At 44.9% G+C, this 16,808-nt stretch overlaps 1 protein-coding gene across 5 annotated transcripts; it reads right to left on the reverse strand.

Annotated features, from left to right (window-relative positions):
- Window positions 1-1,472: 1,472 nt before the first annotated feature.
- hjv (hemojuvelin BMP co-receptor) lies at window positions 1,473-15,839 on the reverse strand. 5 transcript variants are annotated; one of them, XM_086312564.1, is made up of 6 exons: window positions 13,438-15,839; window positions 10,051-10,101; window positions 6,993-7,106; window positions 6,198-6,317; window positions 3,161-3,705; window positions 1,473-2,790 (listed from the first exon to the last, which is right to left on the reverse strand). In XM_086312564.1, the coding sequence occupies exons 4-6, from the start codon at window positions 6,274-6,276 to the stop codon at window positions 2,167-2,169; spliced, it is 1,248 nt and encodes a 415-aa protein (XP_086168690.1). In that variant the 5' UTR covers window positions 6,277-6,317; window positions 6,993-7,106; window positions 10,051-10,101; window positions 13,438-15,839; the 3' UTR covers window positions 1,473-2,166. The 5 variants fall into 5 exon arrangements, with proteins under 5 accessions (XP_086168690.1, XP_086168688.1, XP_086168691.1 ...); XM_086312562.1 differs by lacking the exon at window positions 6,993-7,106 and having other exon boundaries at window positions 13,438-13,683; window positions 14,092-15,838; XM_086312565.1 differs by lacking the exon at window positions 13,438-15,839 and adding an exon at window positions 10,724-10,892.
- Between the last annotated feature and the right edge of the window lie 969 nt (window positions 15,840-16,808).

A 16,808-nucleotide genomic window follows, 5' to 3' on the forward strand; every position in this document is an offset into this window, starting at 1 on the left:
GTCCCCTGCTATTCTTACACTGAAGCACACTCTTACACTCTCTTTGTTTTCAGGCCACTGCAGCTGTGTGCGAGCACTTCGGCTGGTGGCTCCTCCGGGAACGTGAAAGAATCCAAAGACACACAAAAAGATGCAAAGCAAGCAGAGAGAGACTCTGTCGCTAGAAAAAACCCAAAGTGAGACAGAAAGACAACGAGATGTCGACAGCGCGTCTGCGTCTCCACACTCGTGATCTCCTCTGTGAGTTTACTGTGGATCGCTTTTGCTGCGCTGCAAACAGGAAGATTTAAACGATCTTTATTGTCAACAAAATAAAGTGCAGTCCCTGCAGAGTCAAGAGAAACAGTTTGAATATAATTACAAAAGAATCCAATACGCAAGAGTCATAAACACGATGTCTGCGCAGTATTTGTGAGACTGAATTGGAGGAAATGACTTGTAATTCAAAGCTGCTATTTAGATCCTGTATCTTTTGCCTGATGGCTGCATTTGGGTGTTGCTCCAGAGGAACAGCCGAGTTCCTGCTGTGCAGCTGGGGACCCGCACACAGAGGCAGTAGCACAGGATGCTCTCGATAAACATCGATAGCAGGACACCGGCAGCTTTTGACGGATGTTATTTTTAATGTATTCTATTTTGTTTTGTATAGTATGATATTATTTCTAATCTTATTCTATTGTTGCTGTTCTTCTGTTTCTTAATCTTTGCTGCTCTTAAATTGTAACCGTGATCAAAACATTTCCCACTCGTGGGACTAATAAAGGTTTATCTGGTATTAATTTTCCTGAGGTTTCTCAGGAAATAGAGCTTCTGATTTTCACCCAAAGTAGACACACTGCAGTGCAGTCCTCCAAGCTCCGGGGGAGGTTTACTGAACAAACAGTAAAAAAAAGAACCGGGGTAACAAAGGGCTTCTTTTTTATCCTGGGTCCTCATTCAGCCACAAACACATCAGGAGTGGAGTTGATGGAAATTTGGGTTCAATGTTTTGCATCAGGACATTTCAGTTCATTATGGTAGAGCAGCTGAAACTGTCTCGTCTGAACTTCATTTGATGCCGTTTGTCTAAATAGTAAAAGCAGACAAAGACTCGCAGCAGAAGAGAGCCAGAGATGAAAAATAACTCAGATCACATGCAGTGAGTAAAGAAGAACTACTCATGTGCATCATGGGAATCCCCGGCAGCCTGCGTCTATTGCAGCATAACTAAGGGGGGATTCAGGGTCACCTGGTCCAGCCCTAACTATATGCTTTAGCAAAAAGGAAAGTTTGAAGCCTAATCTTGAAAGTAGAGACAGTGTCTGTCTCCTGAATCCAAACTGGAAGCTGGTTCCACAGAAGAGGGGCCTGAAAACTGAAGGCTCTGCCTCCCATTCTACTTTTAAATACTCTAGGAACAACAAGTAGGCCTGCAGAGCGAGAGCGACGTGCTCTTGTACTGCACTGGAACATCAAAATAAAACAAAATCACAAACTATTCAACATTTCACGAGGAAATCTTTATTATCAGATTGTTAATTAGCAGCTAAATGAATTTCTTTTTTCTTTTGCACACAGATTTTTTTAAGGTTCTGGATCAGCTGCAGTGATCCACAAACATTCGGGGCTCCGATTAAAGTCTGCGGCCCCGGAAAGTTTCCAAGCGGCTCCGTTCCATCCAGACTGTCACCATCAGGACGCCATCTGCTGGTTTTATGGTCCCACAAATGTCTCTGTGGGGTTTTCATCCACAGTAGACACACTTCCATGCAGTCCTCCAAGATGTAGCGCAATGCTGAAATTACATGATGTGAGTAACTGCCTAATGTCGACTGGTCTGGATACAAGAGGGAGTGAAAAAAGAGTTTAACGGGAGAACCGTAGCATAAAGTTCAAAGAGCGAAACAAACAGGCTGCAGTGACACTCTCAGTTTCAATTCAGCTCTTTGTGTTTTAGAGCTTGACTTTTCTCCGTGGCTAGCTAACGGACCAACAACAGCACAAAGACAGGCAGATGGGCCACGCCCGCACGGGAGCTTCCTCTGTGGGACCATGAAACCAGCTTCAGGTGTCAGCAGTGATGTCAGCGTCTGGGACGTCACGTTTAGGTCCTCTTCCAGGTGCTGTGTTTGGGAAATTTTCCAAACATTTCCTTCAGCTTCACAGTCTGAGGTCACTTCCTGTTTCTCAGGGCCTGCTAAGAGTTCCCAAAATGCTAAGCAGCAGCAGCAGCGTGAGGTGAGGTCGTGTGTGCCCTGCAGATCCAACCAGCAGCAGGTGAACCCCCTCCCTGTCTGGGATCATGGTTTGGGCATCCTGCAGTGCACTGACAGCGGCCATGCTGGAGTTCAGGTCTCCGCTGGCGATCAAGTCGAACACGCAGGCCTGATAGTAGACGTCTCGAGCTGGAAGCAGAGCCGCGCAGTGGTCCTCAGCGCTGATGGCGGTGGACATCAAAGGGTCTGATGGTGGTGGGTGAAGCGTGTTGAGTCTCTGGGAGGGGGGGCAGCCCCACACGCACAGCTGGAGGTCCTGCTCAGGCCTGAACGCCTCAACGACGCCACGTGGCGAGAGGACTGAGAGGCCGAGCGAGCGGCCGCTCTGACGCACCACCAAGACCGTGCCGACGTGCACCGCTCGGATCTCGGCGTGCCGGCCGGGATTCAGAGACCGAACCGTGAGGCTGCGATGACCTCGCCACTCGCCGCTCCACATCGAGCCGTCAGCGAAGGCGGCGGGGACGTTGTCCAGTTCGGCCTGGTACAGCTGCTGGTCGATACACTGACGCCAGTTCTTGAAGATGATGGTGATCTGAGAGGAAAAAGAAGACATTAAATGCCGTTTTCCATAATAGCTCTGTGATTATTTTCATTTTGGGGTCGTAAATGTTTATTTCTGCTCACTGTTACATTTTTATTTGCTGTTATTGGGACATTTTGTCGGTTTTCAGCATGTCTGACATTCATTTCTCTCTTTTCACAGTAAACTGCATTTTGTGCACTGGGCTGTAGTTTGAGCACAATGCGACGGCGCTCTATCGGTCAGCCCTGCAGCAGACTGACGGCATGCAGGGTGTACCCCACCTCACCCTCTGCTCGGATCCCCCCCCCTGACCGTAAGTTGAGGTTTACATGAGAAGCTGATGGTGCATTTGACTGCTCCTGTAAGTGTCAGCACTCACCTTGGTGAGAACTGTGGCGTACATGCCTCCCCTGGCTGGTGAGCTGGTGGCTTGTACGTACAGATACTCATTGTCAATGAGAGGCCACGCCCCCGGAACGGCACATGTGTGGAAGTCATTGTTGAAAGTTCTGATGTGCGGGTCTCCGAACACGCTGCAGTGCAGGTATTCGGGTGTCTGCCCCTCCCTGCTGAAGAAGCTCCTCTCATACAGGCAGGTGTCCCCCGACAGCGTTTCAGCAGGGGGGGCCCGGGGCTGTGCCGTGGGCCCGACCCGGGGGCAGCGATGCTGGATGAGCAGATCTTCGATTCCTTGGACCGCAGAGTGGTAAGCGAGGTCACCACGACACGCTCGCGACAGCCTCTTGGTGCACATGGCGTACGAGCGCAGGGCGCTGCAGTAACCGGCGTTCGCCGCCTGCCTGCTGACAGCTGCTGCTCCTCCTCCTGCTGCCCCGCCGCCGCTGCCACTACTGCTGCTGCCCAGGTCCAGCGTTGCAGCCACAAAATCCGAGTTACACCTCAGGATATGACAGGAAGCTGTAACTGATAAGAAGGAGAAAGTGTTTAGCATAAACAGGCTTACGGACACTCGAACTAGGGCTCCCACCATGCAGCAGTTTTCACATTTGCCTGATCAGCAAATTCTGGAAGGAGATACAAATCCCTCTGGAATTGCATCAGGGAGAACATCAGAACTGCTGTGGCAATCCTTTGTGAATAAAGGAGAAGCTCAAAGTAGCTTCTTCTTATACGGGGTTGACCCTGGAGACACAAGTGGACACTGGAACTGCAAGTTTTGCCACGTCCACATTGACTTTTAGACTTTTACCGTCACAGTTCTGGAGGTTGCTGAAAACCAGCTTCATGCAAGTGAAGCCAAATAAGGAAACGCTATCCTGGGTGTACTGAACTGGCTTCCTAGTTTAGTCTCCAGGAGCCTGTAATACAATAATACTGCAGTCTCAGCATTTTCTGGACTGAAATGATGTGAAGAATAAATATAAAAATACATTTCAAATGTAGGACTAGCTTACTTTGAAATTTGATTTGGTAAATGGTAAATAGACCAGACAGGTCGCATCACTAACAGAGAGAGAAAGACAACAATGGGCACTCACACTCACACCTATGGACAGTCCAGGTCTCAAACTCTCGGCCGCGGGTCACTTGCAGCTCCCTTAACCTCTACTTGGTGTGAAGAAATTTTTTTTAATCATTATTCAAAAATTCTATTAATATGAAGGCAATATGAGCAGAGTGCTACAGGCATGGGCAGTGTAGTCCGTGCTGCAGGGAGCATGGACTGCTGTTATGTGTCTGTGAGCGAGGGAGGGAGATAAAGGAAAAGTACGAGCTGTCGCCGAGCAGAAACGGGAGCTGGAAGCATGTAAATATAATAATAACCTGCAGCCAAGAAGAGAGCCTGACGAGCCCAGTTGTAAGTAAGCTGTTAAGACTCGACTGTACACCGTGTTCGTGTTTTCCTCCGAAACAATAAGCAGCCTTTCAACGCCTCTCTCTGTCTCTCGCTAGCAAAGTTGACCCAGACAACAAAGTAAAGCTAGTTTTCAGCTACGAGCCCGACGTATTAGCCAGAGGTCTCTTTACTACCGTGGCGATCGTGGCTCAAGAGTTGGGAGTTCGCCTTGTAATCGGAAGGTTGTCGGTCTCGGTCGTTGTGTCCTTGAGCAAGACACTTCACCCGTTGCCTACTGGTGGTGGTCAGGACGGCTGTGGCTACAATGTAGCTGCCATCACCAGTGTGTGAATGGATGGATGACTGGATGTGTAAAGCGCTTTGGGGTCCTTAGGGACTAGTAAAGCGCTATATAAATACAGGCCATTTACTATGGCTCGGAGCCGCGCACCTGTCTGAGGTACAGTAAAGTACAAACATGTTGAGGGATTGGCTGTGTTAGTTCAGATTAATGTGTACACTGATGTCTGCATTTTTATTTTGTTAAGTACGAACAAAATGATAGAAGTGCTGCCACGAGGAGAAGGAGCTTTGTTTAGTTGGTGGACCAATGAAAGGCTTCAGTTAGTTGAGAAAAGGAGTGAGAAAACAATTCACGTTTGCAGTTTTGTCGTGTTATACAATATTTGAAATTTATTTGAAGCAAACAAACAAAACACTACATTTCAGGAAATATCAGTGGGTGGTTTCTTGTTTGTTTGATTTTTTGTACTACTTAAGCACTAAAGTGGTCCTCCAATGAGATGACGATGCCAGCAGCGGCCCACGGCTCATTTGAGTTTGAGACCCCTGGTATAGAATCACCATTAACCTAACCGCACTAACTGCATGTCTTTGGACTGTGGGGCTGGGAGAGGACCCGTACATGCCACACAAAACAAGGATTTGAACCCAAGACCTTCTTGCTAACCACAGCGGTTTAAAACTCTTTACTGCTTGCAGTTAAATTTAAAAAAACAACAGGCATACAGACACATCTGAGCATCTAAGACAAAGACTGTTTGGGATGCATTTCCAGCCATACATCCGTGTTTGATGGATCTTCCAGGAATTCTGCTATTTTCGGGAGAACTGGTCAGCAGGTGGTGCTTTCATACATGCTGATCTATGACAGAGTCTGCTCTGGAGCAGGTGTGGAGTGGTGTTGTTGCTCGGAAAGTCCGAAAATTCTAGCAAAAAATAAATCTTCAGGAGAAAAACACAAGCTTTTAAGAATCCACTGGCACTCTGTCTCTCTAATGGGAAGCTTTTATTTTGAAGGCCCTAAGCTGCTGCTAAAGACTGATACCTGAGACATGCATTGATTAATGCTCAGCTGAAAGGCTGCTGGTTAAAAATCCATATTCTTACATGTTGGCAAATAAATATTTAAAGGATCAAAATAACAGTTTGTGGTTATTATCGCTAATGGCTTTCCACTTCCTGTTGGGCTCTCAAGATGAAGAACTCTCCTGTTTTGTCTGTAATGTACTGGGCAGTCTTTTGTTTATCTCTGTGTGTGTGTGTGTGTGTGTGTGTGTGTGTGTGTGTGTGTGTGTGTGTGTGTGTGTGTGTGTACCTTCAGGTAAAGAAACCTGGATGAGCAGCAGAGTCAAGTGGATCCAGCACTTCCACAGCAAGGCAGCCCAGAGCGCCATCAGCAGGCTCACAGCAGGTCGTTCAGTCAATCAGCACCAGTCTGAAAAATGCCACAGACATGTGCCACACTCACCTGTTAGCAGCCAAACCCTGTAACCCGCCTCCACTTGTAAATGAGCTGGTTCGTTTGCTCTGATAAGGATTTCTGATCATGATGATGCTCTGAGTGGGAACTGGTACCTCTCTTCCCCTCTCATGATGCTACTCAGCATGATTCACTGGCAGGCTCATGTGATAATTAAATATTACAGTCCATCAGTGATTTCACTGCACATGAGTTCATCTGTCTGATTGCAATCATCATTCTCTTTAAAACTGATCATCAGAGTTCGTATTAATTCTGTGGTTGACTGAAACCAGTCACTAACATAATTTTGACTTCCAGGTAGGGGTGGGCGATATACACGATATATGATAAAAACGATATAAATTTGGCCAACGACAGAGATTTTGACTATATCGCTCTATCCCGATAGCGCATGTTGATGACGTCACCAAGCGGCGCCTGTTTTGGTTGAAAGCATCGCAGCGGCTAAAACCATTATCATCTGCAAATTATGGCGGGCGACAGTCATAGCAAAGAGGTGAAGCACTTTTGAAATATGGGGAAAGCCAAAAACTGCGCTTCCTCCACTTCCGTAACATTGATTCATTAATGTTGAATTCTCTCGCAGCTGCTCTGTTCCCATGTTGTTGCAGTATATTAATAACTAACCTCGTATTGTGGATGAATGCTCTCAGTTGTTCTCCTGACTGAAGTTTGCCCCGTGTACAGCATCCTGCTATGCGATTGCATTTGTCCCTGACCACCAGAATCCCGCACGTTAACCTTTATTGAGTGGAAAAAAAGTTGGCGTTCATCCTCCAGCTTCACTGTGCTAATGTTATGCTAACATAGCTGTGTCGCTAGCAATCACGTAGCACAACATTATATACCAGCTAGCCCAACTTCAGTAACCCTGCAAACCCACTGCTGTTTAGTTTCCTGTCTTTATGTTAGAAGTGATAACAGAGCTGTACGTTTGAATTAGTTTCAAAAATCTGCAGCCAAAATCAGTTCGAGGTCAGTAAGCACAACCAGAATTCATACATAAGGAACACTCTCGATTTTTGAGAAAATTAAAGGATTTTAAGTCCTTATAGTGTGGAAAATACGTTATACAGAAGAAAAGAATATATTGCGATATATATCGTTACCGCACGTGCTTCAAATTATGTCGCGATATGGCTTTTAGGCCATATCGCCCAGCCCTACTTCCAGGCATGAATCCCTCCTTTCAGCCTTTTTGTCTCTGAGTTGGGCATCTTTTATATAAACTATTCATGTGAACAAGAATTCAGATAGACATAAAAAACAAATGCACTGGGATGTGTAAAATTATGATATTATTTTATGCCATGTTATACCCCTAATTAAAGATTGTGGATTATTATGTAGTTTTAGTTTGCATTATTCTCCTGAATTAGAAGAAGCTGATAACTATTGCATTAGTTAAACTGATTTGCATTACATTAAATTGCTGACTTGTTGTGAATGAATGATATTGTTTTATGATGCATTATATTGCTGAGTTATAAGAAATACTGTTCGCAGAAGGTTATTGTCTAATTTGTCTGAGTAGAAGAGAACAGAGTGTGCTGGAGTTTTCTGCCCCATTTCAGCAGGAGCAGATAAACAGGGAGCCAAGGTCGTAGCTTAGGCGCTGTGTGAGAGAAAGCATGTGAATGTTTAGGCTTTTTATGATAAGGTGGAGGCACCAGAGGTTATAAAAGTTTGAGCAATGCTCCACCATTTTGAGATTTTGAGGCTGTCTGCATCAGTGTCCCTTTTTTGTTTTTTTTCTTTATGCTTGATTACAGGCTGCTTTGTCGGCCCGGAAAAGCCGAGGCTGACCCTGGACTCCTGCTCTCCCCTCTACCATCTTTGATGTGACCCTGACTAAATGCTAAAGCAGCTGAACCCGCAACAACAACTTGAAAATGTCAACAGTGCTGCAGGAAAATGATCTCATGCAGCCCAGCTCTGGACTGATGTCATGCTTGGAGAAAACTCTCCTGAGTTTCTCTGATACACCGGCTACATAGGGGATGACAGTGTTGTTGAGTCTGTCGTTCTTATCCTCCCTTGCTGGTGTCTGATCTTCTCTTCTGATGCACAGAAAAGAAGATGACGACATCCTGGTGTACTTCAGACCCAGCAACACACTCAGACAAAACCTGGTTCACCCGAAAGACAAAACTCCTAAACACAAACTTCACAGGACAAGACTCAGCAGTCCATCTGCATCTAAAGGTCAAAGGTCACTCTTTCGAGGATGCCAATGTTCACATTTTGGACAGAGAGGACAGATGGTTTGAAAGAGGAGTGAAAGAAGCATCTATGTCCACTGTGAGCGACCATCTTTGAACAGAGGCGGGGTTTACGACACCAACTCTCTGCCATCTATGATCCAGTTTTGAGATCCCTCCCAGACGCCTTAACGCCCACTCACATCCTGGGCCAGCTGACCTCAGGAATTCACATGATAGGGTGGGGCCAGGTTTCACAATGAGCTCACCTGATTGTAACCCACACCCATTTTCACCCCTTGGCTCATGTGATTAGGTGGAGGATCATCAGAGGGTCCTTTGTCCCTCTGTGGGGGGAAACTCCCACTGGGTTTAAATCTGGGACTCTCCACCATTTGACCTTAGAACTGAAGAAGCTTCTCAGATGATAGTCATGTGCTTTTTGTATGCGCTGTGGTGTTTTTTTTTCTGTTCTCAAACTGATCTCCCTGTTGGAGCTCAGTCTGGGGGGAGTTCTTTTTTCTCCTCGTCTTTCCTCATGTTGTGCATTTTCCATTATTATACCTCTCTGACCTGATCGTCTCCATGAAAGTGTGCTGACATCCTGCATCTGTGTGGTTCTCCAGCTGCACCATGGCACACAAAAAGGCACTTCAGAGGATCATTATTATGGCCCAAAACATCCTCTTCCCTCCCTGAAGGACCTGTGCAGCACTCGCTGTCTCAGGAGGACACGCAGCATCCTACGGGACTGCACACACCCAGGACAGCGGGTGTTTACGCTGCTGCCGTCTGGCTGGAGGTTCAGGCTGCTGAGGTCCCGGACCAACAGACTCAAGGACAGCTTTTACAACAGGGCGACAGCCCTAATCAATGCTAACAGCTGACCTGATTGGCTACATCCCTGGACTTTTTGGGTGGGCAATAACAATAACAATAATAATGTGCAATAAACTTTCACTCACTCTTTTATTTTTTATTAAATCATTACTTTTTTTGCTCAAACCTTTCTTGCACTTGGACAAATCCACTTAAATTCCTCTGTTGTGTTTGTTGTGCTTAGTTGTGCTTATGCCAGCGTGGGACATTTTCCAGTTCCATTGTACTATTGTGCTAAGCATGACTGTGCAACGGAAACAAAGAGTTATCTTATCCTATTCATGAAAACCTCAGGAACGGAAGAATGACCAGTTCCTGTACTGTGAGTCAGCCACCAAAGACTCCTCTGTGAAAGTGTCCCGACTTTTACAGCAGAAAAAAACAACACATTTTGAGCCTTGTGCAACAATGTTTGGGGCCTTCGGTGTGAGTTTCCCCCCCTCTAAACAAATATACAGACGGATCTTTTCAAACAGCGATTCACACATCTGAGGATAAAACATAAGAGTCACATTCCTTTTTTTGACTTTCTGTGGAATCGTGTGACTGTTTTCTCACAGTAACACAGATGTGACAGAGCGCCACCATCGGGACCTTCAGCTCACCTGCATGATGCTCGCTGGAACCTTCTTCTTCTCCAGGAGCCATTAGAAAACCTGCACACACAAATGTCACATGACTCGTGATCACCTGAACGATTCTTTAACATTTTTTCAACCCTTTGATTGATTTTTTTATGTCATGGTCAACTTAGCCGAAGCTGCACCGACACTTTCACTGTAGACTGTGACGTTCATGGATTCCATTCCTGTTACATTCTTTTATTGTCTGTGTAGTTTTTGGTTGTCTGCATTTTTATTATTAAACGTGTTTTTCCAGTCTGTGATTTAGATCACACTCTGGCAGATGACTGGACCTCCCCGAGTCTGGTTCCCACTGATGCCAAAGCGCTTTCTCATACGGATCGTGTGATTGTTGGGGTTTTCTGTTTACTCACCCGTGAGCTAACTGTTGTTGGCATTTGATTTGCTGGCTTGAAGGGGAGGGGCTAAAAACAGCTGTTTTCTCTGTTCTCTCCAAACCACATTTATTGTCCCATTTCTCTCTGTTAACGTTATTTATATGTTCAATGCAAATGCTGCTTAAAAAATGTAAGCAACTGATTATCTTTTGTTAATTAATGATGATTTATCACTTTTATCTGTTTCACGCTAGTTTTTGTGGAATAAAGAAGTTAAAGATGTGAAATTTGGTCAGAAGCTTTAATATGAGGCCTACCTGCTCAGAGTTGGTCCTCACTGATAAACTCAATAACAAAATTACTTTAGATCCTTAAATATCCTGTTTCTGCAGTTTCCTCCAAGTTAAGCAGATCTAAGTATTAATAAAAGAACGATAAATATTCAGCCCGAGTGATTCATTCAGGTCAACCTGCCTCCTTTTTTTCTCTCTGCGCTGTAAAATGGACTCTTGTCTGTTTGTCTGTGTTTTTTCCTACAGAACAAACAGCAGCGGTCAGTGGGCGGGGCTTACTGCGATGGTTCCACACAGAACTTTGCGGACCGTCGCCTACACGTCGTCCCCGTGTGCTGTTAGCAGGAGGCAGTGTCAAAAATACGTTGAACACCTCAATAAATGATTGATGTTGTTGCCTGTTCCGTTGGGTTTTAGCTGCCACCACAGATCAACCTGAAGGCAACTAGTTTGTTCAAAAACCTCCACAAACACATGAAGTCAGCACAAATGTGGAACTACTTCAGTGCTTCATAAAAGCAGCAAATAAGGAATAACGGTGTCACCAGGTCTGACCGGGAGACGCTAAGGCTGTGACTACAGAAAGGTGACCAGACTGCTCTCTGGAGTTGGTTACTGGGACACACACACATTTGGGAATGTGGGAATGAGGGGCCTCAGCAGGGGCCCCCGGGTAGGTTCCAAATATGTGACGCTGAACAGGGAGCATGCCGGCTGTTTCCAGCATTTCCAGTCTTTAAATTGAGCTTTGGGGGCTTGAAATTGATCCTCAGTCAATCAAAGGATTTATATAAAAACACTGAACTGGTCCTTTAAAATAATGACCAGCATGAACGGTGACAGACAGCTGTCAGCTGACCTTTAGCCCTCTTTAACAGCTGTGTGTGTGTGCGCGTGAGCTTGTTGTACTCGTCTGTTTACACAACTGCATGGTGAGGACTCGACCTCCTGTTGATAAGCGAGTCCCTATAAGGTGAATGATTAAATCTGAAGGTGTGTCCTCGGTTTAAGGTCTAATGCGATACATTAATATTAATATGCAACGTTAGGTCTGCTGCAAATGCTCCTGGTCAGCGTCCTGTGTTTCCAGTAATGCAAACGTGACTGTGTGTGTGTGTTTTGGAGTGTGAGGCTAAATTTAAACCTCAGTTGCTCTGCAGAGTTACAGTCACACAGGCTTATAAATACCCACACACAATATGAGCAGTTTATATGTATGAGCACACACACACACACACTGGGAATATTTTTTGAGCATGAGTCTCACTGGTCATACTGGTCACAGAATTCTACCCAGGCTGAGTCACAGGTAATTTGTTCGTGTTTCTCACGTTTTCATCGCTGGTGTCCGAATGTAAAACGCAACCTTTACCAACCCTCTAATAGCCATCAGAGTAACGTCTGTGTGACCGGCGGGTTTAAAAATCCAAAGGATGTGATTGTTGTGCTCTTCAGTGTCTCTCGTCTCAGTGAGCATTACTAGCTGCCACTAACTTTGAAACAGGGTGAATGACTCTCTGCACAGAGAAAGCAACACTGAAGGGTTAGAGAGCTGCCCGCTGTGTTGGGGCACAGCTTAATCTATACCAGAAGCTTCCTCACGTTCTTGCCTTTCACAATAAAAGCAGTTGACAAAATGTACATTTTGGTGATACACAAATGAATAAAATGTCTTATGAAAGTACGCCAAAGCAGTTTACCTTAAAACTCATGATTAAAATAAGAATATTAAGAAATATAGTAATTAAAATTTTCTTGTCTTTGTTGTTGGACAAATGCACTAAAAACACTTTTGGTAAATAAACAGAAATAATTTGGATAAAGTCTTTGGGGAACTACTCTGGAGAAGTCAGACAATATCTGCTTTCATAGCAGTACTGTGGTGTGCTGCGAAATCACACGCAACCAGTTTACAGTGAAATCGCGTAACTAAAGTGTTTTCTGTTGGACAGCAGCTGCTAATTATTAAACCACATGAATTCACTTCTGCGAGACTGTATTCATCAAAAAAAAAGTGAAAAAGTGTGTCAGGGTTTAACGATTACACCAACGTGATGGTGAAACTACAAAGAGTCTCACTTAAGCCATGAAGGCGATCGTGGCTCAAGAGTTGGCAGTTCGTCTTGTAATAGGAAGGTTGCCGGTTCGAGCTCCGGTCGTTGTGTCCTTGGGCAAGACACTTCAGCCGTTGCCTACTGGTGGTGGTCAGAGGGCCCGGTGGCGCCAGTGTCCGGCAGCCTCGCCTCTGTCAGTGCGCCCCAGGGTGGCTGTGGCTACAATGTAGCTGCCATCACCAGTGTGTGAATGTGTGGATGACTGGATGTGTAAAGCGCTTTGGGGTCCTTAGGACCAAGTAAAGCGATATACAAATACAGGCCATTTACCATAGCCAAAAGAAGAAAAACATAATTCTATATTTTTTATACTTTTAGAGCCTGAAATGAAATTTGCTAGAGGTGTGAACAAAAAGTTTTCCATAATTCATATTACAGTCCAAAACTACATGTAGGTGGTTTCTTCAGTGTAAGAAAAACTCTGTTCTGTGACGTCTGGAAGTGTTAGAGGTGATACTAAACCATAAATATTCAAATGCTGCTGAAAACACACAATGATTTTATATTCTTTATGTTGAAGGTAAATTAGCGATACAGCCTCAGGTAAAATCCTAACAAATAATAATAAAAATCTGATCCAAGTTTGTAATTTTCTAATTATGTACTTTGTTTTTTGTCTCTTACCTTCTGCCGGTTCTGTCCGTCCATGTCTGCAGTTTATCGAAGGGAAATCGATCCGAGCTCCTGAACCTGCTGCTAAAGGTCTCGGTCCAAAACTCTCCTAGACTCGACTCAGATCTCAGACTCAGTCCAGGTTAGTGTCTGAGGATCGACCCACCCCAGGTCCTGGTCTGGAACTTGTGGTGCGTTCACACTGGGAGCTTCAGTTGTTCCTAAATAAGTCTGCAACAACCACCTGCTGCACGACAACTGTCCTCGCGCGCACACGCACACGCACACACACACACACACACACGCACACACACACACACACACACACACTATTTATATTTCAGACCTCCATAAGTCAAACTCTATTTGCATCCTGCTGCTGTTTTACTTGCTGTTCCTTTTTTCACATCTTTATAAGCATGCATATGTGTGGCTGACATATGTAGATAGAGCATTAGATGTAGAATATGAAAAGTGGCTGCACAAGACTTTAAGCTTCTTTTTGTACAATGCAGTGAAAGAAGTATAATTTTACTACAGTACAAAGTGTTTAAAATACATTTTATTTTAAAGTAAGCTTTAACATTAACCATATGGAGTACGATATCTTTATTATGCAGATTAGTCGAGGAAGAAAAAGTATAAAGTGTTTTAATGTAGACATACCTGCTGCTAGGGGGTCAGCTAGCTGGGGACACAACAGGCCACCCCTGTGAGGGTAATGAGGGGGAGGGCCGGTGGTGCTGGGGGCAAACGCGGTTCCACGTAGCGGCAGCAGGGGGCAGCACTGTCACTTTGAGGATGCAGAAAATCACCTGCTGCTGTTTTAATGTCATCGTCATTCAGACTTGCGGCTGATGACGTCAGAGCTTAGGCAGGTGGGAGCTACAATCAAACACTGCGTCTGCAGGTAAACACAGGTGATTGGCTCCTGCTCCATCGGCCCTGGGTGAAGTTCTGCGAGTGTGAACGAGGATGTAAGCGAGTGCAGATGGACGCTGCCGCAGGGCTTCCCAGGTTAAGTTGTTGGCCCTTTAAGCGTGAAGCGGGGCCCCTCTACGCCTCACTGAGCAGCTCCCAGAGCCTTTGTTAGTGTTTAGAAGTGGGGGTTTGTGGGTGTGGGTGGGGGTTCGGATTAAAACCAGCACTGACTGACTGGGACCCTCCACAGACCTGAAACAACAAGGCGACATGGACAGGCAGAGGGAGGCTGCACAGAGGTGAGCTCTTCTTCGTTTTCGCTTTTATCACAAGAACCTGAACTCATCACGTCAGCATGTGACGATGATCTGGTAAAAATAACGTCAGGAGGGAGAAGCGGAACCTTTTAAACACTCGTCATGACTCGCGTCTCTGTGAACCTCAGAGGCGAAATGTTAAACATCCAGGAGCTCCTAACCGCGGATGGGTCAGCTGAATCACAAACAGCTGAAAGGAAACTCTATACCCGCCAGAAAAAGTGCGTTTTTATCAAACGCTTTTTAATCATCAGTATCTGAGTGGCTGCTCTACATTTTTAGGGGGGGGGGGGGGGGGTTCTACTTCATTAGTTTGTTATAATATAATTGTGATGGCTAAATGTTTATAAATGTTTATGTCCAATCGGAAAATGACTTTTTGCATTGAATATAAAACTCATCATTTTCTGTATAACATGTTCATTTAGTTTTTATAACATCTTTCGCTGGAAGATGTTTAACTAAAAGAACAAGTTGTTAAGTACAAGTGTATTTATCAAGGTACAAAAGTGTAAAACTTGTTTTCAGCTGTGTTTTTCCTCAGTGTTACCGTTTAAAATAAATTAAAGATAGCGACATGTGTTCCACAGACAACTTTAAAGAAAGACGTGTGTAACCTTCACACACACACATAAATCCTGTGAAGATCCCTTATGTGTCACATGCGGAATCGCAATCCTAACTTTACTTTTCTCTTATTTACCTGTAACTTTCTGTAAAGTCATGATAACTAATGGACGATAAATAAGTTATAAGTTGTATTACTGGCAGCTGAAAGTTTTGTGTTTGGTTAAAAATTAAAAACAAACAAATAAAACCTGATAAATGTACAACAATCTTAAAATTAACGTGTAGCTTTAAACAAAATAATACTGCATAATATTGCTACTCAGATGCATGCATTTCTGAGTTGTATACAATTACTATTATTACATGCAGTAATCCAAACTTTGTGTGTTGAAAGCAAAGTGTGCATCAGGGTTTAGTCTGAGGAGAGATTAGGATTAATGAGCTTGTTCAACAATGTCAGCTATGATGTAATATCCTCTGTAGTCACGGAAACACGGCTGTGCGTTTCAGGGTGTGTGGCGAGTTTCCTCCCGGGGTCGGGCAGGTCCGGGATGTGGTGCGCTGTTGTCATATCTCCCCTCCAATATTGCACTCGTCCCGGCCTCCCCGGCCCAGGGGTCACGACCCCGCCCCCTCCCCTCCAGGCCAGCGAGAGAGCAAAAGCAGCGCTGGAGCTCAGAGACGAGGTAGATTACAAATCACGAGCTAACCCACAGTTTTGTCCTCCACGTTGTTACGAAGTTTAAAAGCTTAAACAAAAAGCTTTCATCGTTTCATTTCCAGTGATGAGGCCGCCTGACTGAAATAGCTCCCAAAGCTTAAGAGCAACGATGAGACGTGGTGGATATTTAGCCTGAGCAAAGTGTTTAGCTTGTTTGGAGACGCAGACAGCTTTCACGTCATTAGAGTGACGCTGCCTTTACGTCATCAGAGTGACAGCAAAGCTGTGCGGCAGAGACGAGGCTGCACTTGCGTCGCTGTGATATCAAACAGCTTGTTGGGAAAACAAAGGCTGATTCTTTTAACGCCTCTTTTTCACACACCTGTTCCTAAATACATTTTGCAGTCCATACATTTCTTTTTAGCAAAACATGGCACCAGAGGCGCCTTCAGTGATGCCACTAAGGCTGCGTTCACACTGCAGGCGAAAGCGCATCAATCCGATTTTTCTGACCCTCTGCGACCCATGTCCGATCATGGTGTGACAGTGTGAACGGCACAAATCCGATATTTTCAAATCCGATCTGCCACTTTCGTATGTGGTACTGAATCCGATACATATCTGATGTTTCAGAAAGCGACTGCTGTTTGATGGTCATGTCGCATTAAATCCGTCTTTTACGTCACTGACACAAGACAGACGCCAATTATCAGCTCCGGAGAAGACATCGCGAACGCTTCCTGGCCATCCGGTGAAACTGTTGGGAAGACAACGTTGGAGAAACGTGAACATTTTATTTGTACTACATAATCTGCAGATTCTGACAGAAATCTGCAGCTATCCTTTGAAGCAGCGCTCCTCTCAAACAGCAATAAGGATCATTATTAGGTTATCTACATCATTATGTAAATAAC

The sequence above is a fragment of the Aulonocara sp. 'chitande type north' Nkhata Bay genome, linkage group LG11 (genome assembly GCF_057382095.1).
Source record: "Aulonocara sp. 'chitande type north' Nkhata Bay isolate Kocher_YH1m ecotype deep benthic linkage group LG11, A_spYH_male_GT1.1, whole genome shotgun sequence".
Lineage (NCBI taxonomy): Eukaryota > Metazoa > Chordata > Actinopteri > Cichliformes > Cichlidae > Aulonocara > Aulonocara sp. 'chitande type north' Nkhata Bay.